The following is a 27,220-nucleotide window of genomic DNA, read 5'->3' on the forward strand; positions in this document are numbered from 1 at the left end:
GAGTTACATTATTATTGTTAATTTAATCATGTCCAAACTGAATGTGTAACTATTGAAGATTATGTTGTGCTTCAGAGCTCTTGGATCAGAACCTGGTTGCATTGATTAATAAAGTGTATTTTCATAAAATCACCAAAACACATAAAGTGTCAGTTTTGCTAAAATCAGTGAAACATTCTTAGTTTCCTGACGTCATCCTGCTCGTCTGACAGAAGCAGAACCACTGAGCAGAACCACTGAGCAGCTGCTGCCTACAGGACAGAACACATGTTATAATATATAAAACATACTGTAGATAATGTTTGTGTTCACAGACCGTTGGAGCCTTTTCCATAGAACGCTCCCAGCACCACCAGGTCAGCTGTGTCGGCCATCGCACCCTCGTTCAGATAGTCCTTCTTCACCTTCAGCCAGTGACGCTTCCCCGGCTCATAGCTGCCCTGAAACACACACACACACACACACACACAGCTTCAACATCATGTTCACACACACACACAGTCTGTTTCCATTGCAGTTAAAAGCAGCTTACCTTTATGTCTTTCAGCACCAGACCTTCTAGTCCCTCTCTGATGACCCGAGTGATCATATCAGCCAGATCTCCTGCCCTCTACACACACACACACACACACACACACACACACACACACACACACACACACACACACACACACACACACACACAGGTTATAACCAGCTGTAAACACATGAACACATCAGGCAGGCAGCTGACTTCAGAGTTGTGCTCACAGTGACGTGCTTCATCTCTGAGAACAGGATCCTGTTGGGGACTTCGACCATGTTGTCGTGGAGGAACTTCCTGCGTTCATGCAGAGGCCTGCAGGGCAGAACGGCATGATGGGAAAATATTAGCCAGGTTCTATTATTTAATGTCTGGAGTTATTAATGGAAACTAAACCTGATGCTCAAAATGTTTGTACATGACAGAGTTCTATATGGAGCCCCGAGCAGCAGGAGACGACCTTTGTTGTTCCGCAAAAACACGCGACAAGAAATGTTTTTGAAAAGTAATGAAACACGTCACCTCTCCATGAGGCTCACACCGTTGAAGTAGATACAGTCGAAGACAAAGAGACACACTTTGGCATCCTGGAAGGCGGCTTTCTGAGGAGACAGTGTGACGACAGCCGGGTCAGAAGAGAGACACTTCATACTTCATGTGAACAAAGCTTCAGTCCGTCTGTGCGGTCCTCACCTTGTGGACACCCAGAGTCCCAAAGGGCAGAGGTTTACTGGTGTTGGTGTCAATGAGGAGGACTTCAGCATCCAGTATCATGCTGTGTCCTCCAGGAAACGCCTGAGGGATGAACTCTTTGAAGTGAGCCACCTGAAACAAACAGACGCAGTGAGGACAGCGTCAGGCTGTTAAACTACCTCTAAATGATAAAGTGCATCATTCTCCACCTGACGTACATCACACACTGTTTGTCTTTCTACTGTCCACCTTCATCTGAACCGTTCTGCAGGTTTATCATCCATCACAGCAGAAACATTAGGAGCTTGGACCACTGTAATGAGGCTCCACTCTCAGCCCGCTGAATGCTAACCTCCCCATTAACATAAATGAGCTAATTACAGTGGCTGAGGGTCGTCACCATCATTAGGCTGATGGGCGGCATGTTCAGGGCAACATGTCTGCAGCCAGCGGCAGGAAACACAGAACCGGTCCCAGGAGGGAACCTTAACAACGCTGGTGTCATCATCATTAACTTCATTTACACTGACTTTAATATCTCACTAATGATCGAAATAAAGCTGCCTCATGTGAAAACCTCAATCCAGAGAGACGGCCCCACCAGAAGAGCTTCAGTGTGAACCTCTGATCACCTGACGAGTGAAGTCAGTTTAATGAGATCGTTTCTCTCTGGTTGGAATAAGAACGTGTTTCTGTGCATGTTGGTCTCACGTCGGGCAACCTGAGGTGACAACACTTCAAAACTTTAGATTACTGATTTAGTAAAAAAGGTCCACTTTGAGAATCAGTTTGTGTGTTGGTGCCTCGATCATTCTCACACTCTCACTCCAACATGTTGAATCCTGCAGGTGCATTCGTCTCATTTATAATCTGATTCCACTTCACATCACACACAAACAGCTAAAAGGAACATTTCAGTCGGATGAAGGATGTTTTCAGACAGCAGAACTTGTGACTCATTTCTCACACACACCTCATCATCTAACTCAGTTAGTTTCAATGTAAATAGTTCAGATGAAACTCTCATCAGAATGATTTCCACTGAACTGAAGAGACATTGTTCATGTAACAACAGCGAGTGACAGAAGAAGCTCACAGAGACTTTATCATCGCCAAGTCTGCAGAGTTGTGAGAGACGTGAGAAACGTGTAACTCTGTGTGTCTGTTGTTGTTCTGAAGCTGTGTGGAGTTAAACTTCTCTGTAGATGTGAACAGAACCCAGCAGCAGCCTCTGGTGGCTCAGAGAGCTGATGAACATGACGAGGATTCTTCATCCTGCATGTGTAAAGCTCTCGACCTCAAGCTGAGCGAGAGTCACTGTGGGAATGTTTCAGTTTCACACTGACAAAATGTCTTTTAGTTCCTGATCCTGCAGGGCAGACCTGAGCAGTGTGTGTGTGTGTGTGTGTGTGTGTGTGTGTGTGTGTGTGTGTGTGTGTGTGTGGACAGACCTTGTGTGGCAGCACTGGCTTCAGGCTGCGGCTGAAGTAGCTGAAGGTGTCTCCGTTCTTGTGGACCTGCACTCGCTCTCCATCATACTTGATCTCAGAGTACATCCCGTTGGGACACTTCTTCATGGCGTACTCGACGGATTTACACGCCTCCGCCTGGAATGACAACAGAAAACACATCATCCAGCGCCACATCAGCAGGGAGCCATGTCTCAGGTCTCATCACTGCTCATTTCGAGTCGCTCCGGTGGAAACAAATTCAACTTCCACATATTCTTAAAATAATATTTCTGTTTTTTATCATTTACTTTTTGTATCAGTCCATTATCCCACCAGTAATAAAACAGTGTGCTCACAGTGTGAACTGCTGATGAGAAGCACCAGCAGTCAGACAGGTTGGAAACAAACACTCTGATGCATTATGGGTAACCACACTGGCGTCCTGCTTCAGCTGCGTTAAACACTGTAACCTGTCTGAACTTCTGTCTTGTTTACAACCTGTCTGATCATCAGTCTGCTGTTTCTGTATCTATCCGACTCTGTTGTAGAGACGCTGCCGTGTTGCCAGATCTCAGCAGTTATGTTGTTGAGTTATTACAGTGTCGGGTTCATCAGAACCAACAGAAATGGGTTTAAATAAGAGGAGAGAACAATACAGAACACACACTGTTCTCTGGTGGACACGTGTTGACGTCAGTGTTCATCTAAAACCTCATTCATCCCCTCAGTGTCGTAGCAGTCAGACATCCAGAGACATTCCCTGAGACTCTGGGTGTTGTGCTGGTTCTGCATCACTGGCTCGTCAGCCCCTGTTGGAAGCTTTTCAGCTGGCTGAGCATGTTGAACCAGCGGTGAGAGAAGTCTCTCTGATTGGCTGTTCAGCTCAGCAAATCAGTGCACAGAAGAGAACCAGTAGAAAGTGAAAGGCTTTGAACCTGTCGCTGAACAAACTGGAGGCTCACAGAGACATTTACAACTTCTCATCACATGTTCTCCATTAAAGTGACCGTGAGAGATTCATCAGAACAACTTCTGTGTGCCTGCAGTCTTCTGGTTTCTCTTCTTCAATACTGAATACAGACTGCTGCCACCTGCTGGTGTGGACAGGTACCTCCTGTCACACAGGTGCAGAGTGTCAGAGCTGGTTGGCTGTCGGCTGTGGTGCGTTCAAGTGCAGCTTTTTGGCAACAGGCAGCACCGTCACCTCTGGTTCTGTGCCGTCAGTTTGGTGCTTCTGAACCCTGACAGGCCGCGGGTTATCTTCTGCTAACTGATGTTAAAAGGGAAAAAATTCAACCTGAACTAAAGAAAGTGTGATCCTGTGGGAAGTTTATTTGTGAAAGTGTGACGCAGCTGCACTTCATTTCACTTCACTTTCATACTGTTAAATTAAAGTCTGCGGTGTAATTTAATGGTCTGCAGGTTTCTTGGAAAACACATTTTATATCATGCTGAGTTAATGCTGTCATTTGTAAAGAGGGAGTCAGTCAGGAGTTATCTGTGAGGTCCAGCTGCTTCTGGTTTGGTTTCTTGTGATGAAGAGTCAGCTGGAGACACTTTGAGCATACTATTGTCTCTGTGTTGTGAAGGTTTCCATAATGTGAGACCCCTGAAGATCTCATTAAGTCCTCAAAGGCTCAGTGCTGCTTTGTTTCTACTGAATGTCTGGACGTCTGATCTATCAAAAGAGGTTTTCTGACAGAGAGGAAGATGTTTTATCTCAATCATTGTTCTTGCAGACAACAGTTTAAAGATGTTCTTGAAGTCTTTGAGTTACGTTATAAAGAAGTCAGATGGAGACAAAAACTTCCCATTAAATCACTTCAGCTGGTCGCGAGGTCACATCTTCTTTCTGACCTTTCTGCTCCTGAAAACAAAGTTATTAAACTGTCCTTTATTGAAAACCTGTTTCTGTTTTATTCACTTTCTTCTCTTAGATAATCCACTTAGCTCAGCCTGAAGCAGAAACTGATTATCGGATTATTGCTTGATTCATAATGTGTCATGAATCAGCAATTAAACAAGGTCGTCCCTGAAGGACATCTGAATATTATCATACATGCACACGTGTCTCAAGTATTTCAGGAGGTCAGGAAGGTCACACGGCTGCACATCTCGAAGTTAAATGACAGAACTAAGATTAGTGACTTTAACAAGTTCCTTTTGAAAGTGTTTAAAACCTCTGATACTTTCACACTGTTTCTAAAATCACTGCGGTTCAAACACATCAGCTCAGCTCAGTCACATCAAGACTGAATCAATCAATAAATCATGGAGTTAGGGGCGAGGTACACACCAACATGGGCTGGACGGGGGTCATGAGCGAGGCCTCCACAGTGAGCAGCTTCCTCGGTCCTGATCCGTTCGACGCGTCCTGCTGATTCCTCAACACCCGCTCGATCACATCGCCCAGATTACGGGAGGCCTTGAAGGCATCGTAGGCGTTTGGATCCACAGCGTCCAAACTGTGATGACGAACGAGAAGTTCAAGCTCGGTATGAAGAAATAAAGTGTTTATGAACTTGTAGGAAGAAACTTACACATGTTTTGCTCCAGCGTTCATTTTCAGGTCGTGTTTAATTAGTCGAATGATGCATTTCAGGTCGTTACCGGTGCACCTGTGAAGAAAAGACAAGCAGATATCACCGAGGTCAAACTAATTACAGCAGTTCAGACCAGAAAGACACTAAAATAATAACAAATTAAAAAATTATTAAATAGACGTCTTGCTTCACCTCAAGACATCTTTATTCTTATTCTAAAGATAAACCTGCTTCTATTTCTATTTAACTTAACCTTCTAACTATTTAACTATTTAACATTATTCTGTCGTTATTGTTTTTTACAGTCAACAAATCACAGAAACACCAAAACCAGTAACGTACCAGTTCAACTCAACACTTTGACTTTTCTACCTTTTTCATACCGATCATGTGACCTTTGAAAAATGAATCATTCCCCTGTAGTTTGTTTCCTGTTTTTAACAACTGAATAACTTCATCTGTGCTGAGTTCGTGCCCAGCCCAGTTAGTCTGACATGATGAAGTACTGTCTCACTTTTTGGCGATATTCTCCAGCTCACTCTGCTGCTCGTCCTCCTTGGTCAGCTGGGCGAGGCGCATTAAGGAGGCGTCTACTTCCTGGATGGTGAGGAGGCTCTTGGTTGCCGCGGGGAACGATTTACTCTCCTCGAAGAACATCCTCACCGTCTCAGACACGTCGCCCTGAACACAGACAAACAGTGAGAAGTGTAATATGTGACATCTCATTTCTCTGTGATCATTCTCAGGACACGTCAGGAGAAGATGACAAATGTATTTCCAATCCAGGGTTCGTACACATTTTTCAAGGTGAAATTCAGGCACTTTTCAAGCACTTTTAAGGGTCATTTTCAAACTTTTCCAGTACCTTATCGCTGGGGTAAAATACACATCTACAGGAATATATATACTCATGATTTTTTTTTTTTTTTTCACTTTTTATCACAATTATGTACATTGTATTATGCTGTAAACATCTACAATGATGTTTCATAAAAGCAAAAACTTTAGAAATTAAAGGAGAACACAAAGTTTAATCCAAAAAAAGGGAAGCCACTTGGTGTTCTTCAGGCACACTTGCACCGAGACAAGGAGAGACCTGAGAACACCATGTCATTTTCTTTTTTGACAAAAACTTTTTTAAGCTGTTCACTTATTCATCAAAGTTTATTAATACTGAACATTTCATCAGTCCAAATTGCATCAAATTCACCTTCTCCTCAGCCATCCTTCTCTATTGCTACCAGGCTGCATGTGTGATGATACACACACACACACACACACACACACACACAGTGATTTTATTTCTCCTTGTACTGAGCAAACTATCCAGTCTGATCCCAATTTTGCCAAGACACAGAGTTATAATGTCAAGCACTTTCAAGCACTTAAACTAAAATCCAAGCACTTTTTAGACCTTGAAAATGCAACATTGGAATTCAAGCCCTTTCAAGGATTTCAAGCACCCGTACGAACCCTGCCAATCTGACGTTATCAATAACACTTAAAGAATTTTAGTTGTGACATAAACATTCGGCACTTGTTTGTGAACATGTGGATCACAGACCTGCTCCAGATCTCGCACCATGTCGTCCTGGTTGCATCTGAACGTGCGGCTGAAGAGTTTAACGATCTGCTTGTCGTTGAGGTTGTAGACACTCTTCACGACGCCCGGCAGGAGCAGCTTCACTGTCAGGTACAGATCTCCGTGGAACTTATCTGAGATGGAAGAACAGAAGATTTCAGACAAACATCCAGCAGCAGAAATCTGCTGAAGTCCACAAACAAACCCACAGACCGACCTCCTGCTGAGCCCTTCCTGAGGAACTTCTCAATGATCTGCGTCTTGGTGTTGTAGCTGTTGTGTTCTGCCACCGTGGCACACAGCTTTCTGAACTCTCTGAAGAGGCAGTCCTTGTGCTGAGGGTCACACAGCTGGGCCGACAGCGCGCTGCCTTGACTCACTTTAGCAGGAGAAGACGACGGTCCGGGGCTGGAGGTGGAGCTGCCGGCCTTCGCAGCTGACAGGACAGAGAGGAAGAAAATACATTTCAGACTCTGTACTTTGTGTACTGACATTTTCTCTGAAACATCTGAAAACTACATGTACAAAAAGACAACAGTTACCTCACAGTTTGTCTCCAAAACACACATTTCTACATTCAGCCATCTCAGGAGACTTCCTGTCCTAGATGTGTCTCTCAGGCTGCATACTAATCAGTTCTCTGCTTATTCAAATTTGTTGTTTCTCATTCTTTATACTCGTCTATGAGATTATTTCTGATGCCTTAAAATAACCTGGCCTCAACCTATTTGTTGCTGTAGTCCAGACGGAGGACTGACAGTGTGTCTATCAATAGTTGAATTTTCATGGAGGAGGAAACAAAGTCTGTGTTTAAATGTAATCAGCTGATGGTGCCGTCACAGAATCAGTCCTGAATGTGTCAATGATTTGTAAGTGTGGGAATTTGAATGTGCAGAACAGGAATCAACCGGTATAAACTGTGTTTACGTTCTGTGAATTTATGTTTCTATGCTGCTGCCGTTCTGTCACAACCTGACCTGAGATCTACATGTTCGTCTGTATATCTGAATCTCACCGTCTGCAGTTCTGATCACAGATGTTCCTTTTGATGAGAGAATTCTCAGCTGTTGCTTCCACAACTGTTTTTAATATTAGTAATGTTTCCTCTCTTGTGATTGGCTGAAGACACAATAAAAACAGAGGTACTGGATGATTCTGATTTCCAAGTTTTCCAAGTCCGACCTGCTGAAGCGGAGAGTCATGTGTGTCAATGTGACCGACACAGAATCAAAGTAATCTGACGCTGGTCAGCTGATCACTGGTCATAACTGGTCATGATGACAACCAGGCGAGCCCGTCTCCTGCCGATCCATCAGTGCATCTCTTTTTTTTATTAACTTTCTTTATTGGGAGCCACTTCACAGACAACAGCACGACAGTACTATGTAACAGAGAGGGCTTCCTTTTTTCCATCTTTTTATCCCTCCCACAATCACACCCACCCGTGAGAGAGCAGTTCTCAAAGTAGATCCAATATTGACATATGAAAAGTATAATGTACATAAAACAAAACAGATGCACGAATAAAGAAAGAATCATCAGTGCATCTCTAAATAAGAAACCACAGGACCTGAGATGTGGGATCTCACCAGTGAAGCCTGAGAACTTGCGTGGAGCGCTGGTAGATGGGTCAGCAGGAGGACCCATCAGCTGACCGCTGGTGTTCATCTTGGCCTGCACCTTCTTCTTTGGACTGGCATTGACTTTGGCCATCAGGTCTACAAGAGAAGAAGAAAACAGATTAAGAACAGAAAAGTTGTAAAAGTGAAAGAACAGCTTCAACAAGAACAAACATGATACACGTCACTCGTTGACAAAAGACACGAGCAAAGATTTGACAGTGAACTCTTCTGTCAGACATTCTTGTGAGCAGTGTAAAGCTGGTTTTCAGTGTGTGTCCCTGTTGTACCTGACACGTGTTTATTAATGAGCTCCTTGTCTTCGTCCTGCAGCTCCTCCCAACCCTCCAGATCTGTGATGTCCTCGATCTTCTTGGTGGTGGCTCGGGCTCTCTCCAGCTTCTCAAAGATACACTTTACATGGTACCATTCCTTCATGTCTCCTGCTGACTCGCTGAAAGGGTTCGGCACGACCTTCCCTATCCGCACTATGCCCTTCGGGATTTTGTCTTTGCATTTCTTACAGCCTGCAGTGCCTCGTTTGGCGTACTCCACCAGGAACCTCTGCTCTGCCATGTCTGGCTCTGTGGAGAAACACTGATGGAGGGACGGCTGGGCAGGAGCACTCTGGACGAGTCTGTGCTTATCGAATACCAACGAGGAGTGGTGGAATGTAACAGCTGAAAAGGATCGACACACTTTCAGGAGCTGCTGACACCTGACAGGTGTTCTGAGAGCTTGTAGGCCTGCACAGCCAGTCTTATGAGCAAAAAAGATGATCTGTCTCTGCATCCAGTTGGGGCGGAGGGAAAGTCTAAACCTGAAGACAGGAAAGAGACATAATGGTTAAAAAGATGATTTATTAAAGGTTACTGTAAAATATCAAACACTACTGGAACCATCAGCTTGAGTAAAGGTTGATCGGCCAACACCAGCTTTTGTTCCTGACTGTAACATTCATGCTGATTAACTGTGAGCCACATATCACAACTATTCCCTCCAACGCTGTCTGTAGTTTAATGAGAGCCCCGCCTCCCAGTATACACAATAAAGGGGCTAAATGAGACGTTTCAGTGGTGATCATGGTGATTTAGAGGATGGTGACAATTATTCACTTGCATTCTTAATTACAGCCAACAGTATCGGCCAATATAGGCCTATCACAGATATAATGGTAACTGCTGCCTGATGGATGCTGATATCAAAACTGAACACGATGCAGAAACAAATTCTTTGTGAGGTTCATTGTTTCATCGCAGTGATGTCATTTTGGTCCACAGTTTATTGTCAAACCGTAAAATATCCTGAGTGTTTGAGACACATTCAAGTTGTCACTGCAAAACATGTAAACTGGGAAATATATCATTTATTTTAACTCTTAAATTGATGTTTCTGTTTCCATTGTTATTTTCTTGATAGATAGATAGATAGATACTTTATTTATCCCGAGGGAAATTCAAGGGTCCAGTAGCATACAAAATACAAAACATACATTTGACATACATTAAACTAAAATTAAAAACCCTAACCTTAAGAATAGAATAAAAAATAGAATAAAAGATAAAATATAAAGTATTATATATATATATATATAATGAACAGTAGCTGCAGTAAACGGTGCAAAATGGTAGACAGTGCAAATGGATGTGCAAAGAGAGGTAGTCACAGGTGAAATGAAATGAAATGAAATGAAATGAAAGGTGTGTATTTGTGTTTTGTATGAACTATTGAATGTCGACATTTCCCCCGGAACAATGAAAGTATCTATCAGTGTGTATATCTGGGATATCCGGTCCATAACACTATTATATCAGTCGAGCTTTATTTTAAATCAAAACTTTTGATTATATCAGTTAAACTTTCACTCGTTTCCTCATTACAGTGCTATCAACCAAAGTGTCCAGCAATATGTTCCTCCATTAGCTAAACGATGAGGATAATTAAGCATCTGAACACACGGACCTGGACAAATTGAATTAATACAACATTAATACAACATTAATAGTGTTTTACACCAATAACACACACTGTACGAGGTTTTTTAGCTTCCTAATGTTTCGCTCAGAGGCTCAAGCTGTCGGTAAATGTCTGCAGCTCAATATAACAAAGTCTACTGACTTCACACCGACAACATGATTCCTGTGAATCAAACTGTAACTGACCAGAACACCACAGAACTCTGCTAGCTACCACTGCTACACTGCTAGCTACCAACTGTGTTTATTCTCATACACATCTGCTAACTTAACAAAATGTAGATAAACTTCTGTTCAACACAACGTGACTTGAGTTTAAAGACGGGACCTCCATCCTCTGTTACTACAGCGGTCTGTGTGATTTCTAACATGAACGTTAGCTCCGCGTTCAGGAGACGTTTCAGTCGGCTGACACGACGGCATTGTTTGGCTAACTAGCTACTTGATTAGCTTAGCCCCGCTCCCTCTGTTCCGCATACAGATACAGACAGCTAGCCGGGCTAGCAACATATAACACACCAACCACTGAACATGAGTGAACATGTGTCTCATATCTCTGTACACACTGAGCTGCCGTACCTTGTAGAAGTTTAGTCAAACATTACAGCTCGCTTTACACTTCTATTCTTCTCATTGTTGTTAGCCAACAGTTCACCGCCGTCAAGTCAAAACAACGGCGCTGAACACTTCCGGTCTGGTTCTGCAAAATAAAAGCTTTACAGCTGATAATCTTGTATTACTTTAATTTAGACTGAATAGGATCACGTGTGTAACCCTGACAGACTGAAACACACCGTTACCTCATCACACAGTCCACGTGAGGGTCGTCATTTAGACATTCAGATCGGGTTTTAATTTATTTTGAAGTGTTTCCGGTAATTTCTGACTAGCTTGTCGCAACTAGTCGCAACTAGCCGAAGCTAAAGCTAAAGCTAACGCAGGACTTTGTCCAGCATGGGCAGCTCCACAGAGAGGAGGCGGACCTTTAAACAGGGAGCAGGGTGGAGACAGCGCCCCCTGCTGAGCCGGAGGACCACACACACACACACACACACACACACACACACACACACACACACACACACACACACACACACACACAAAACAGGCCTGCAATAATAGAAGACAAAATAAATACACTCTGTTCAGCTGTCACTTAGAAATGTGATATTAAAGGACAATAAAAAATGACAACTGCAGCCAGGATTGTAATACACAGAAGGTGTGAAGTCAGAAAATGTCATTTCATCATTCATCCAGTTAAATTACTGGACACACCTCCTTTACATATTTAAAATGTAAAGACCAGTAAATTAAATATAAAGCGGTGTGTCTCATTCAGTCTGTACAGAAGACATATCAGCATGGATTTTGGGTCGATGGGTCAGATGACCTGGCAGCTATAAAAACATTCAAATATCTCTGTGAAATCAATAAATATTCACTCTGTTGCTACCAAACACGTGAGACCGGTTTAAAACAATAATCATATACAAAAAGAGAATCGATCATATTCATTTTGTAAGCAGTAAAATGTTCAACAGAAAAAAAAACTGCATTTTTTTTGACCCACTTATAAGTTTGCTGGACAAATACTCAGATCTGTGTTCTGGTCGGAACAAGATCCACAACCGTACTGCAGGTTGGTTCTGCTGCCCTCATGACTCCAGAAACATGGAAATCAAATGGACTTCAATCATCACTCACTTATTCTGGATTTGAATTTGTTTTATTGTATTGTTGTTTTCATTTTCATGTCGTATTTTTTTTTTTACATGATTAAACAATCAATTATGTTATTATTGCTATCATCATCATCATTATTATTGCTGGTGTTGTTTTGATTATTATTATTATTATTATTATTACTATTATTATTATTATCATTATTGCTGTTATTGTTGTTGTCTTAATTATTATTATTATTATGATTATCATTATTATTATTGTTATTATTATTATTATTATTATTATTATTATTATCATCTTCATTATTATTGTTTGTTGAACATAAACCTCCTCCAGTACTGGATCCATCCTCATGTGTGCATCACGATCTTGTTATTTGAAATGGATCATCAGTCAGTACCGAGCAGAACCATGTGTCTGCCGCTGACCCGTCCGCTGCGGCCCGCCGGGCTTCATTTATGTCCCACTGTACTTTAATGCAGCAAAACCTTCAGAAACTGTAAACACGCTGAACTCTCGCTCGTCGTCTACGTAAATCACGTACGCGAGAACACAATCCATCATGGCGGACGTGTTTCTGGCGCACTTCGTACGGGAATCAGCAGAAGGCGGCGCTGCGACGCTCTCTACGCAGTGCGGGTGCGCGGAGGAGATGTCGGCGGGGAGGACCCGGAGACATTATTGACGTTGTTTCAGTGTGTACGCAGACATATTTCTCTCCGGAGCTGCAGGCGACCACGGCGCGGAGAATGGGAAGGAGGATACGTGGAGTGTTTCCCGCTCAGAGCCTGGCTGTCTCCACCGAACACCGACTTTTAATGTTCCGCGGGATCTTCAGGAGGGACTAGCTTCGGGAAAGACAGCTAGCTAGCAGTGCAGGCTAGCTTCGCAGCTAAGTGCTGCTTATTGTGGCCCGTGAACAACCTCCCAGCTAGCGACCGTCGCATGCACAGGAAGAAAAGATGGTGAGAGCTGCTCCAGTGTTGTTTCCTGACATGTCACCGGTGGTTTGTTAGCTGTCATGTTTCAGTCTGATCTTTAAGATGTCAGCTGTGTGTTGTCACAGCGCCAGGTAGCTAGCTTACCATGCTACAAGGTTGACAGCTCCTGTCACCTGGCTGCGGTCTGATGTGGAGACACACAGCGGTTGATAGGACACTGAGGACACCTCACACACTGAGGACACATCACACACCTCACACACTGAGGACACCTCACACACTGAGGACACATCACACACCTCACACACTGAGGACACCTCACACACTGAGGACACATCACACACCTCACACACTGAGGACACCTCACACACTGAGGACACATCACACACCTCACACACTGAGGACACCTCACACACTGAGGACACTGAGGACACCTCACACACTGAGGACACATCACACACCTCACACACTGAGGACACCTCACACACTGAGGACACTGAGGACACCTCACACACTGAGGACACCGAGGACACTGAGGACACCGAGGACACCTCACACACTGAGGACACTGAGGACACCTCACACACCTCACACACTGAGGACACTGAGGACACCTCACACACTGAGGACACTGAGGACACCTCACACACTGAGGACACCTCGCACACTGAGGACACCTCACACACTGAGGACACCTCACACACTGAGGACACTGAGGACACCTCACACACTGAGGACACATCACACACTGAGGACACTGAGGACACCTCACACACTGAGGACACATCACACACTGAGGACACTGAGGACACCTCGCACACTGAGGACACCTCACACACCTCACACACTGAGGACACATCACACACCTCACACACTGAGGACACCTCACACACTGAGGACACCTCACACACCTCACACACTGAGGACACATCACACACCTCACACACTGAGGACACCTCACACACTGAGGACACATCACACACCTCGCACACTGAGGACACCTCACACACCTCACACATTGGTGACACCTCACACACTGAGGGCACGAGTCTGATTCAGGACAGATGTAGACGGTTGTTACAGCTTCTTGTCTCTCAGCCTGCTGCAGTCCACTGACAGTATTTATACTGTGTAGTTCTTGTGTCAGTGAGCGCTGCAGCCTGCTTGCTGACGGAGGATCAGTCACATGCAGGACTTATTCGATATTCAGGTGTGCAGGTAAAGGTGATGATCAGACAGGTAGTTACGGTCGTAGTAACACAGTCATGATGTAAACTGCACAGAGGAGGCAGAACAGATGAAGTGACATCACATCTTTACAACAGCTGCTGTCTGCTGTGTCACTGTACATATGATGCTCACTAAAGTCCAACAGTACCATCTCACTAAATATCACCATATATGGTACAACTCAGTCATTATAGTGAAACTGGTCCTTCTGGCTTCATTATGATTTTACAAACTTAAATGAATCTGTATGTTAAAGGATGTTAACCCTGTTTTCATGACTGAAGAAACAAACTGACCTTAAACACAACTTATACTGTGTTACTTTGCATATATGTGGCGGGCCCTGTCACCTTAATAATCAACGTTTGTCACTGTTTTTTATGTTTATTTATTGGCTTAAATTTGCTTTATTATGTAGGATCTTTTGTCAGTAGTTGTGTTGTATGATCAGACCATCTTATCAATACACACCAGAGGTGTTTGCTTTTGAAAACTAAGTTTAAGTTGTATAAATGAAAAAGTTTGTGTGCTGCTCATCGGACCTGTTCTGCTGATCCGACACAGTACCAGTACAACGCCGGCGTCATGATCAGTGTGGTGCTGATCAGAAGATTTAACAGTCACTGCAGCATCACACACGTCTGAACGCTCCTGACGAAGCCGCACTGAAGGAACTCTGTAGCAGTTTACCTCCTTAAAGATGTGTTTTCATAGATGCATATTTTATTAGAGCTGCTCAACATGGCCACAAAATCATATTGCGATTGTTTTGACAGTGACTATAATCAAAATTGATTCATGATCAGTGTGGGATGATTTTCATCCTGGTGATCTGTTGGGCTAAAACAAACATTTGGAGAACAAGATTTGTAGTCAAGCTCTCCAGTTCTTCATTAAAGCTGCTCGTAAGTCTACTTTCATCAATAATCTGCAGCCTCTGTGATTTGGATATTGCACTTTGTCATATTCCAATATCGATAATATTATCCATGTTATGTGTGCTGCCCTACTTTTTATCAGTTTGTGTGTAGATGTAATGTTTGTGCTGCTCTAAATTAAACATCTTTGAGGTGTGGTTAGTCTGTAAGTCATTAACCAGTCTCACAAGGAACTCATCATCATCATCATCATCATCATCATCATCATCATCATCATCATCATCTTCATCAACACCAGGAGTTGTTATATTCAGACGGGGATTCACTCCTCTCAGTTTATTCCTTTAGTCAGTTTCAGATGCTGCTTCATCAACAACATTCAGCACAAGACATAAAACATGTTTGCTTGTCTTCGTCCGTCTGTCATCAATCAATCTGTCATCTGTCATCAGAAACTTACTTACATTAAACCAAACTACATTTAATTTAAACCCTAAGTGTACGTCCGGCACACTTTAACCACATCCTGGCCTGTTTATGACTGCATCACTTCTTAAATATTTAATGAACACTTAAAGAGGCGGAGGAGGATGTGATCCATTATCAGCTCAGACTTCTGTGGCTTCATTATTAATAGTAAACACACTGACACAGATAGAATAAACTGATACAGCTGTCTGAATGTTGTCACCTTGTGTCCTACGCAGGTGTACCTGTTGAACCCTATAGAGAACCTGCGGAGCTACATCAACAACCGTCCACCGCTGGTCATCTTTATGATCAGTGTCAGTGCAGTGGCCATCGCCTTCCTGACCATCGGGTATTTCTTCAAGATCAAAGAGATCAAGTCTCCGGAGCTGACGGAGGTGAGTCACACCCACGAAGCTGATGCTGACGCTGAATCTCACGTCATGACCGGATTCATGCCAGAAGGATAATAATAATAATAATAATAATAATAATAATGCATTTTATTTAAAGGGACCTTACAAGACACATATAACACAACAACAGTACATCAAACAATATAAATCAGGCAACACTGATGTTGAAGGAAGATGAATAAATGAATAAGAATGTGACTACATAGTGCAATAGTACAGTAACTAGTTAGTGTGAGACACTCGGGATAAGTGCGCTTTCAGGCGGGATTTAAAGGTGAAGAAAGTGTTGGAAGTGTGAATGTCTGGTTGGAGAGTTCCAGAGGCAGATCGGCTGAAAGCTCGTGACCTGATGTTGGTTAAGTTTGCAGATGAGGCAAAGAGCTGGATGTCAGAAGAGGATCTGAGGGGTGTAGATGTCACAAAGTTCAGAGAGATACGATGGTGCCAGGTTGGGAAGCATCTTAAATGTGAGGAGTAGAATCTTAAAATCAAAGCGGGATTTGATGGCAAGCCAATGGAGTTGCTGCAGGGCCAGAGTGATGTGTTCAGCAGAGGGAGTTCTGGTTCTGGACCAGTGCTGGAGTTTATGGAGTGATTTCAGAGGAAGACCAAAGAGGAGAGAATTACAGTAGTCCAGACAGGATGTAATCAGGGTGTTTACGAGGATATCAGTGCAGGTTGGTGTGAGTGAGGGACGAGACAGTTGATGTTACTTAGATGGAAGTATGCAGACCGGGTAACATTATTGATGTGGGCTTCAAAGTTTAAGGTGCCGTCCAGGATGACACCCAGGCTCCTTACCTGATGGAGGAACAGTGGAATTGTTGATGTACATCGGGAAAGTGTCGAGTGTTGCTAGGGTGGATCTGGTGCCCACGAGGAGGACCTCGGTTTTGTCACTGGTCAGTTTAAGAAAGTTGAGTGTGAACCATGATTTAGTTTCCAGTCAGCAGTTGGATGGAGCTGTGGGTGGCAGAGTGGAGGTAGGCTTAGTGGAAAGATAGAGCTGGGTATTGTCAGCATAGCAGTGGAATCGAATATGAACTTTCCTGAGAATGTGACCAAGAGGCAGAAGATAAGTAACAGCAGGGGGCCAAGGACAGAGCCCTGGAGAACACCGCTGCAGACTGGAGTGGAGCCGGATTTATTTTGTGAGCAGCAAAATGTTCAACAGAAAATAAAACAGCTTTTTTGGACCCACTTATAAGTTTGCTGGACAAATACAAATGTGAGGCTGACAGAAGCTCATTGTAACCTCACAAATGGGACATTCTGATAGCATGTATGCTCATGTGTACCTGGCTCTAATCTACACGTGACTGCTGAGATTTAAGGGTCCATACATGGTTTTGCATGTGAATCAGACCACGAAGCACATGCAAATCAAAATGTCTGTAGGTCAAATCACACCTGGATGGAATAAGTAGGTTCTGTGCAGGACAGTCCACCTATGATTTCATTGACACATAAAGAGAATAAAATAACTTTGTTGGTGACGTGCTTTAAGTTCTTTGCTTACAATAAAACTCTCAGCAGCAGCAATGAACAAATAACTCACCTAGAAGACATTAAAGTAAGACGCCGGCAGGTTGTTCCAAAGTACAGGTGTGCTAACACAGATTCATGGTTCAAATTCTGCAAAAATTGAAGGTAGTTTGGTTCAATGCACAGGTGTGAATCAGGTAATAGATGTTTGGTTGATGACAACATGTCGTCCTCTCAGGACTGGAACACCTTCCTGCTGCGCTTCAACGAGCTGGACTTCTGCGTGTCGGAGAATGAGACGATAAAACACGGTCTGAACGAGTCGACCACGCCGGAGAGCATGGTGGTGACCAGTGGACAGGCTCGCTCCAGCACCCAGGTCCCCCTCCTGCTGGAGGACTCTGGTCCCATCAACATCTCAGTCCCCATCACCCTCACGCTGGATCCCCAGCGCCCATTCGGAGGCTACTCTCGCAATATCACCCACCTGTACGCCACAGTGCTGGGGCAGCAGGTCGGCCTGTCTGGTAGGTTCTGTTCTTCTAGCAGTTTCCAAATTTTCAACTTTTCAGCAATAGTGCTGTCTTACAAGCCTGTTAGGTCTGAGCATATAATAATAAATATCAATCAATCAAAAGAACAATTAGGTTTGTTACAGTTCCTTGCAGCCACAGATTGTGAGTGTTGTACTCCAGCAGTACGTGACAGCTGACTGACAGACTGCAGTGAGCTGAAATAAAAACATCAGACTGACGACGTCCGTGAATCTTAAAGTTAAGATTGTGCAGAAGAAGTGAACGTTGGAAGATCACAACAAGATCCAAACCGTCGTCAGTTCAGTCTGTCTGCTGTTCACAGGATGTTCTGCAGCTGTGTGTCCTTTAACAGGTTAAGGTTTCCTCTGTGTGTGTGTGTGTGTGTGTGTGTGTGTGTGGTGACTTTACTCAAACACTGAGCAAACAGAGGCAGTGTTGTGTAACATTAAGCTCTCCTCCTCCTATAGCTCTCAGATTTAGACAAAAGTTAATACCTCTGGCTTTGTGTCTGTGGATTAAGCCTCTCTGTTTGGACTCTGATTGAACTTGGATCAATATCTGAGTTATGAGTGGTTGTGCAGTCCTTCATATTTACTTCATTGTTTCAGGTCCTTGTTTGTCTTTCACTTCATGGTTGAATTGTTTACACATGTCCATCTGTTTGCCAACAACATGTTAAACCTTAAAATCAATACATGAAGCAAATGTTTGTTTTACTCAGCTGATCAGAGGACACTGAGGGAGTCATCTCCTCTTTTATAACAGTCAGGTCCAAATTACACTGAAGCTTCACTGATGTCTTTGTTTTTAAAGTTAGGCTGCATCAGTATGTTTTAGTTATGATCAAAGGAGGCTCATTTGAATTGTATTAATATCCTCAAACATGTGGAGGACTTAAGTAGACCTGAATATAGTTCTGTACAGTTAGAATAGTCCTACTGACTTATGTCAGTTTTGACTGTAGCATCCCCCAATAAAAAACTATTAATTACTAAAACACAGTGTTATTGTGATGAGTACATAGTAATGCTGATCAGCATAAATCGCCCACTGCAGAGTAGCCACATGTGAAATATGAATAAATGCTAATTTAGGCCTGTTTAAAACCTGATTGGCTAATTTAGACTCGACAGGCTCGTTACCTCCATCATGAAGCTCAGACATGTTTTGTGGCTCCGGACAGATTTTTGACCGTGAAGGTTTCTGGCCACAGAAATCCAGCAGGATGAAGTCAGACTGTTGTCAAATACCTGAAAGAGGCGCAGAAAGGAGGAGGACAGTAGAGAAAACAGAAGAGGGTCATGATGACTGGAGAGTTTCACGTCCTCATCAGTGGTTTGACTTTGCTAGAGGAACTGGATTATTGATAGTGACAGGCTCTCGACCCTCCCTCCCTCTGTACATACACCCAGGAGTCCACTCAGTCGGACTGATAATCTGCTAATCCCCTCACAGTTTGATAAATATTGCAGAATCATGCAGACTCAGACGAGTATCCCAGTGTGACTTCATTTCTTCCTGCTGTTCAGACTGTAATGACGCCTGGAGCGAGGAGGAGCCTGCAGCTTGTTGTGGTCTGATCTCAGCTATTCCAGCTCATTATTCTCATGGCATGAAAAGTCAGAATGTTGAAATACAAGTTTGAGTCTTTGGTTAAAGTACAGCGCTCGCCTGTAAACAACCCAACAACACTGTGGGAGGGTGATTCAACTGCCTGACTCTGGTGTTGTTCTGTCTCTTGTTTTTTAGGCCGGGAAGCTCATGAAGAAATAAACATCACGTTCACGCTGCCTTTATCCTGGAACTCAGACGACTGCGTGCTGCACGGACACTGCGAGCAGGTGGTGTTCAGCACTTGCATGACCATCACGGCGGCCAGCAATATCTTCCCAGTCACAGTGTGAGTTGGACGAGCTCCCCGAGTCACAGGGACACACTTTATCTCTAGAGCTGCCTCACACTGACACAGCGTCCTGCAGCATGTCACGCACTGCCTTCATAACATCTCACAATGTTTAGCTGGAATTATCAGAGCTTTACACAATGTTTATCCACAGCATTGAGGCGGCGATATGATGTATAAACTGAAGCCTCTCTCACACTGACAGGAGGGAATACTGCCCTCCAGTTAATACAGGGAAAAGTGTCTGTCCTGTCTGTCATCCTGTCTGTCTGTCTGTCATCCTGTCTGTCTGTCCTGTCTGTCATCCTGTCTGTCTGTCCTGTCTGTCATCCTGTCTGTCCTGTCTGTCATCCTGTCTGTCTGTCTGTCATCCTGTCTGTCTGTCTGTCTGTCATCCTGTCTGTCTGTCCTGTCTGTCATCCTGTCTGTCCTGTCTGTCATCCTGTCTGTCTGTCTGTCATCCTGTCTGTCTGTCCTGTCTGTCATCCTGGTTGTCTGTCCTACCGTCTCTTCCTGGAGAACAGTGTTGGTCCACAGCAGCAGGAGCCAACATGATGTAACGACACACTGAAGCAGCTTTGTTCCAGCGTAACTGGAAATATCAAGTGTAAAAATATAGATAATCAATTAATTTACTAAAAGTTTTGCTGCTTTGCTTCCTCCACATGTACTCACACTGCAGGTTCATCCTTTCTGCTCGATGGGTTGTGTTCTGTATGGAGCTGATATTCAATAAGAAATCAATAATCAGTGAGCTCTTCAACAGTTTGTGACTTCAGTCTCTGTTTCCGTCAACAGGCAGCCGCCACACTGCGTTCCTGAGACGTACACCAACGCCACCTCCTGGTACAAGGTGTTCACCACGGTCCGCGACTCGGACACCAAGTACAGTCAGGACTACAATCCCTTCTGGTGTTACAAAGGAGCCATCGGCAAAGTGTACCACGCACTCAACCCAAAGCTGACCGTCATCGTCCCAGATGTGAGTCACCAACACATCTGCATTATTCACACTCACCGGGTTCATCCAGCACGCTGACGACTGTCGGCTGTGTTCAGTACATGAAGGGAAAGAGCCGGAAAAGAAACTCTTTCAACTTAAAAATCACAAAAATAAACATCAGTGAGTCCATATGTCAAGTTAAATATCAGACTGACACTGGATCGATCAGTCAGCAGAACAGAACAGTAGATCATCGACTGCTGCTGATCATCTACAGTAACCAGCTGATCATATTGTGATGATGATAAAACTGTAGCAGAAGAAATCAGGAAGCAGAAAACGTCCAGTTTGGACTCAAAGGTCACGAATCTCTCAGGAGGTGGTGCTCCTTCTTCTTCATCACTCCTTCTTCTTCATCACTCCTTCTTCTTCATCACTCCTTCTTCTTCATCACTCCTTCTTCATCACTCCTTCTTCATCATCACTCCTTCTTCTTCATCACTCCTTCTTCTTCATCATCACTCCTTCTTCATCATCACTCCTTCTTCTTCATCACTCCTTCTTCATCACTCCTTCTTCATCACTCCTTCTTCTTCATCATCACTCCTTCATCATCACTCCTTCTTCTTCATCACTCCTTCTTCATCACTCCTTCTTCTTCATCACTCCTTCTTCATCATCACTCCTTCTTCTTCATCACTCCTTCTTCTTCATCATCACTCCTTCTTCTTCATCACTCCTTCTTCTTCATCACTCCTTCTTCTTCATCACTCCTTCTTCTTCATCACTCCTTCTTCTTCATCATCACTCCTTCTTCATCATCACTCCTTCTTCTTCATCACTCCTTCTTCTTCATCATCACTCCTTCTTCATCACTCCTTCTTCTTCATCATCACTCCTTCATCATCACTCCTTCTTCATCACTCCTTCTTCATCACTCCTTCTTCTTCATCATCACTCCTTCTTCTTCATCACTCCTTCTTCTTCATCACTCCTTCTTCTTCTTCATCACTCCTTCTTCATCACTCCTTCTTCTTCATCATCACTCCTTCTTCATCATCACTCCTTCTTCTTCATCACTCCTTCTTCATCACTCCTTCTTCTTCATCATCACTCCTTCTTCATCATAACTCCTTCTTCTTCTTCATCACTCCTTCTTCATCATAACTCCTTCTTCTTTATCACTCCTTCTTCTTCATCACTCCTTCTTCAGTCCTTCTTCATCACTCCTTCTTCATCGTCATAACTCCTTCTTCATCATCATAACTCCTTCTTCTTCACGACGTCTCTCTTTCTCACAGTCTTCCTTTTAATAAACGTAAAATATATTATAGTGATAAGATTTTAGTTACAAGATTCTGCATTGCATCTTTTTGGAAGGTCACAACAGTTACAGAATAATATAAACTTCAACCCAATGACATCACAGATATGATGTCAGATGATGCAACTAACAGTAATCTGTGGTGCATTTTCAAGATTAATTGTTAATTTTGGTCAAAACCTTGTAAAGCTGCTTCAGATTGACCTCACACCTTCTTTTATCCAACCAACTGTCCAAAACCCAAAAACCTCTTCATGTCCTGTCAGAGAAGAGAAGCGGAGGATCCTCACACTGAACAAGAGGAACCAGGCAGAGACTGTTTCTATCTGATCGATTAATCAATGATCAGAACAGTAACTCATTCTCTCTCCACTGATGGTTCAGTTCTAATAATTATTTGATCATATTCATGTTGGATTTTATATTTTCATGAACACTTTCTCTTTTAGAAAGAGTATATTTATAACAGCAACAGAATACAGGAAACATATTGATCCTGTATGAGAACTGTTCAGGTTCTGATGATCCTCACTCAGCCTGTGATAACACCAGGTGAATGTGACCGAGTCCATTCAGCTTTAGTTCTGTGCTGATGCTGGTAGATTGTTCCAGGATCACAATGATCCCATTGACTGACCACCTCTGGTGTCTGAACGCTCCACTGAGCCTGAAAACAATCAGAACATATGTTCTGTCCCTGAGCTGTTACCGGATCTGAGCTCACCTGAACACACACACACAGACTTTAACTCCACCAGCACCAGAATAACACTGGATGGATTCGCGGTCCGTTACTGTGTTCAGGACACTGAACATCTGGAAGTGTGTTAATTACAGCTGTGTTTTTATTCTTTCCTCTTTGGGCTCACGGTGTCGTTAACCTGAGTGTTCACATCTTCCACTGTAACTGAATCACTCTGATATCAGCTGCTGTTCAGTTCAGACGGGGGAAGATTTCTTCTCAAACAACATGAAGTTGTTTAAAAGACTCTCAGTCATCACCTGAGCTTTACAACTGAACACCTGTAGACATGCAGCCTGATGTGGACGGTCAGGACACTTTTAATGAGCACCGACTTGAAGGAAGTCCGAGGCGGATCCTCTGAGGAGGGAACATGTGAGGGACGTCTGCGTATTCGTTCAGATGCATTACCTCTCCCTGCTCTCCCTCCGTCACACCGAGCGTGTCTCCATGAAGACGACATCATCCGTTGAAGTAGGGCTGGGAGATATATTGAATATACTCGATGTATCGTGGCTTGTTCTCTGTGGGATGTAGAAAATGACTATATAGTGAAGATTCGAGTATACATTCAATTGTCACGCAGTTGCTTTTAGTCGCGGGCATTGAACTACAGGTTTTTCTCACTCTTTCTCATCTCTCCGCACAGAGAGATAAAACAAGCGCACCTAATTACCTACATCACATTCTGTCGTGCGTGCAACGTCATACGCCCGGCAGCATGTAGCAGCAGAGATCTCAGGTAGCGGCAGCAGCAGGTGCTATGAAAAATGGAGGGAGAATTAATTCCCAAGAAAAACAACGCAGGATCCATCATCTGGCGGTGGTTTGGATACAAGAGGGAGGACGTTGAACAAATAAACTTAATATGTAAAGTATGCCGCGAAAGCGTCGCCACAAAAGGTGGTAGTACAACAAATTTATAGCACCATTTGAGATCCCACCTGCGAGAAAACAAAGAGTGCTTGAAACTCCGCACAAGCGCATCTCCGGCCAGTGCCATATCAAAGAAAGTGCCGGAGCAACCGGCACTGACGCAGTTGAGTCTGGCGTCTTCTTTTCCAGAACAACACCATACTACAAAAATAGTCAAAAACAAAAGGGGATAACACGGGGGGGAATCCACAGTAACCTACCACATAGTGAAAGACATGGCCCCAGTGAGTGGTCGAACAGCCCGGATTCAAAAAGCTCATCAACACACTTGACCCAAGATATAATCTACCTAGTCGCAGATATTTATTTATATTTATGCCATACATTTCATACAGAAGAAACCAAAACTAAAGCTGTGAACTTTTCATTTTCACCATTTCATTTCCTATTATGCAGCAAATTTTTATTTTACTGTTTTTTGAAATAACCTGTGTGACATCCTGCACAAAAGTGCATGTATTTCTTTTAAATATGCTAGTGGCATGATGCAGAAAATGTGCACTTTTATTTAGTGTTGTTTGAAATGTTATTAGTGACATCATGCACAAAAAGGCACTTTATTTTATTTATTTGTTTAAATATTGTACTGGCATTATGCACAAAATGTGCACTTTAAGAATCATCATACTTGCATGATTGTATGCATCAAAGTGTTAATTCAAGGCTAAGGGAAAATATCGAGATATATATCGTGAATCGTGACATGGCCTAAAAATATCGGGATATTAGTAAAAGGCCTAACTCCCAGCCCTACGGTGAAGTAATAATGTGGAAGCTTGATATTTAGTGCAGACGACTGGCGAAAGTCACGAGTTCATGAAGGTTTGCTTCCTGTGTTCTCCTGCTGTGCTGCTGAACTGTGTGTTGCTCTTTATTTCTTTGTCTGTCACCAGGACGACCGTTCCCTCATCAACCTGCACCTGATGCACACGAGCTACTTCCTGTTCGTCATGGTCATCACTATGTTCTGCTATGCAGTCATCAAGGGACGGCCCGGCAAAGTCCGACAGAGCAACCCAGACTTCTGTCCTGAGAAGGTACGACACACACCTGAACAGTGATGATGCTCAGTGATTGGTTCTCTGCTGACACGTGGACATGTGGGAATGAATCACATGTTAATGGTGTAACATAATTATGTGTTAAATATATTTGATACGAAGTGTAAATATTAAGCTCCCTTCATGTATCTCCTCCGTCTCAGCAGCCAGCTCACAGCTGACCACAGAACAGTTTAAAGAGGTCAGACAGCTGTGACTCGTGTCCGACCCACAGACGAGGGGACAGCACAGACATTAGCAGGTGTTTGAGGTTGAGCTCTCGCTGCTCGTCTTAGTTCTGAACCTCTGAGCAGGGTTTAAAACATCTGACCCCTCACTGATGGTGAGAACAACACATCCACCTCACTGTCAGCTCTGGGACGAGTCCGGAACACACTTCTACCACAATCAGAACCACAATCAATCAGAAATATTCAAAACAATCAATCAGGTTAACGCGCGAGTCAGAATCCATCTGATACAACGACCAATCACAGGAAACAATATTCAATACTGTGACGTATTGAAATGAATTAGATGAGTCTTCTGCCTGATGATGACATCATGACATCATGACATCACAGCATCAAGACTCTAATGTACACGAATGTTTGCAAGATGTAAAGAAACAAGAATCTTCTTATTCTGATCTATTGATGAGGACATGAAGTGATTAAACCAAGTCATTTCTTCTTCTTTAGAGTTAACTTGACGCTGTAGCTTCAGTGTTTGTGAAGTAAAGGCCCGCACACACCACCGGCCAGCTGCCTTTATCCAGCCACTCCGCTGCCTCTCGTCTGACTCGGTGGCCAGAAAAGTTGCACTGAACATTCCGCCTCGACGGCTGCCAACTCCACAGTAGCGTGCCCTCCCACACACCGCGCTGATTCACTATCACACCACCAATCAGAATGGTCATACAGCTGGCTCACAACCAATCAGAGAATCCAATGGCTCAGACGGCCGACAGCCAACGTTCTCCGACGTCACAAGTTGAATCGGAGCAGACGCTGTCCACGCGGTTCCAAAAGCTTTCAGATTTGTTCCCGAACTCGTCCGAGTGTCCCCAAACGCTTCAGCGACCGACGGATGGCCCGCTGTGATTCAGGCTTAAAGATTGTTTCCAAGTATAAACGTGCTCTAAATAAAATGTATACTTCTATATGTCTTTAACTCATGACATCATTTATACACTCAGACAAGATGTAAGGTCACTGAACGCTTCAGAGTCGTGATGCACGTTTAATATCAGGCCCAATAATAATTTATATTACTATATTTTATATTGTGTTATTCCATTCATACAACTATAGCTGTAGGAGCAGAGGAGGAGCAGAGGAGGAGCAGAGGAGGAGCAATGTGACGGAGAGATTGTTAAAAAGATAAAGACTTTAACTGTGTTGAGGAGAAGAGGAATGCACGTGTTGTTGGTGTAGATGTTCTTCTCTACAGTTTCAGAGGAAACAACTTGCTGTTCTTTGTGTTTGTTGGAGTAGTGATGTCAGATGCTTCTGCCCTCAGGTGTGCTGAAACTACAGGTCAGGATCTTCTTTATGAAATACAACAATGTGAAATGATGAGTTATGTGGTGTGTAGTGCAGCAGCAGCAGAGCTCAGCTCTCTGCAGCTCAGTGCATCCAAACTATTCAGCAGTTTCTTCTTCTCTGTGTACTGAACAGGGTGTTCTGGTTGTGGCTCCCTCTGATGGTAGACTCAGGAGTGATCTGTTTCCAGGTGTTGTGCTGACCTGTCGTCTCACTTCCTGTGTGACAGGTGGCGTTATCGGAGGGTTAACCAGCCGTCGGAGAGCTGCGTGAGGACTGACCTGTGACGAGGACGAAGAGACAGAAGAAATAAAATAAACCAGTTGCCTAGTGAACCGTGGAAACACAATAAGGGACACAAAAGCTCTGTGAATGCATTACTCTGCAATGTTGGGATTCTCCAACCAAAGATATACAAGTGCCTGTATCTGTCCTGTAAATATTTGTAGGAACTCTGAGATTCTGTGCAAAGCCTCCCTCTCTCTCTCTCTGTCTCTCTGTCTCCCTCTCTCTCCCTCCCTCTCTCTGTCTCTCTCTCTCTCTCTCCCTCCATCCTCTCTCCCTCCCTCTCTGTCTCTCTCTCTCTCTCTCCCTCCATCCTCTCTCCCTCTCTCTCTGTCTCCCTCTCTCTCTTTCTTTCTTTCTTTCTTTCTCTCTCTCTATCTCTTTCTTTCTGGTATTGTTTTCTTATTATTTTGCCCGAGTCCCCGTGTGCCATGTCAGAACATGCAGTACAGAAACAAACAGAAGGCCACATC

At 43.7% G+C, this 27,220-nt stretch overlaps 2 protein-coding genes across 4 annotated transcripts in view; one reads left to right on the plus strand and one right to left on the minus strand.

The window, feature by feature from the left end:
• Positions 1-11,087, minus strand: part of lig3 (ligase III, DNA, ATP-dependent) — a 19,448-nt gene extending 8,361 nt beyond the window's left edge. Inside the window, exons 1-14 of the mRNA XM_030437045.1 lie at positions 10,967-11,087; positions 8,702-9,231; positions 8,382-8,510; positions 7,010-7,228; positions 6,775-6,926; positions 5,725-5,891; positions 5,208-5,285; positions 4,964-5,132; positions 2,668-2,823; positions 1,217-1,348; positions 1,046-1,125; positions 751-838; positions 533-610; positions 317-440 (exon numbers count right to left, since the gene is read on the minus strand). Coding sequence (XP_030292905.1) covers positions 317-440; positions 533-610; positions 751-838; positions 1,046-1,125; positions 1,217-1,348; positions 2,668-2,823; positions 4,964-5,132; positions 5,208-5,285; positions 5,725-5,891; positions 6,775-6,926; positions 7,010-7,228; positions 8,382-8,510; positions 8,702-9,203 — 2,074 coding nt within the window. The 5' untranslated portion in view covers positions 9,204-9,231; positions 10,967-11,087. The remainder of the gene's footprint in view (positions 1-316; positions 441-532; positions 611-750; positions 839-1,045; positions 1,126-1,216; positions 1,349-2,667; positions 2,824-4,963; positions 5,133-5,207; positions 5,286-5,724; positions 5,892-6,774; positions 6,927-7,009; positions 7,229-8,381; positions 8,511-8,701; positions 9,232-10,966) is intronic.
• A 1,594-nt stretch (positions 11,088-12,681) lies between these two features.
• tmem248 (transmembrane protein 248) lies at positions 12,682-26,989 on the plus strand. Of its 3 annotated transcripts, none has more exons than XR_003986320.1 (8): positions 12,682-13,041; positions 15,833-15,991; positions 17,733-18,021; positions 19,780-19,930; positions 20,732-20,915; positions 24,772-24,915; positions 25,086-26,456; positions 26,692-26,989. XR_003986320.1 is itself a non-coding variant. In XM_030437054.1 (8 exons), exons 1-7 carry the CDS (start codon positions 13,039-13,041, stop codon positions 26,415-26,417), a joined length of 933 nt encoding a protein of 310 aa, XP_030292914.1. In that variant the 5' UTR covers positions 12,682-13,038; the 3' UTR covers positions 26,418-26,456; positions 26,692-26,989. The 3 variants fall into 3 exon arrangements, 2 of the variants coding, with proteins under 2 accessions (XP_030292914.1, XP_030292913.1); XM_030437054.1 differs by having other exon boundaries at positions 26,415-26,456; XM_030437053.1 differs by lacking the exon at positions 25,086-26,456 and having other exon boundaries at positions 26,692-26,811.
• The last annotated feature ends 231 nt before the right edge of the window (positions 26,990-27,220 follow it).

This window comes from Sparus aurata, chromosome 13, assembly GCF_900880675.1.
Source record: "Sparus aurata chromosome 13, fSpaAur1.1, whole genome shotgun sequence".
Classification (NCBI taxonomy): Eukaryota; Metazoa; Chordata; class Actinopteri; order Spariformes; family Sparidae; genus Sparus; species Sparus aurata.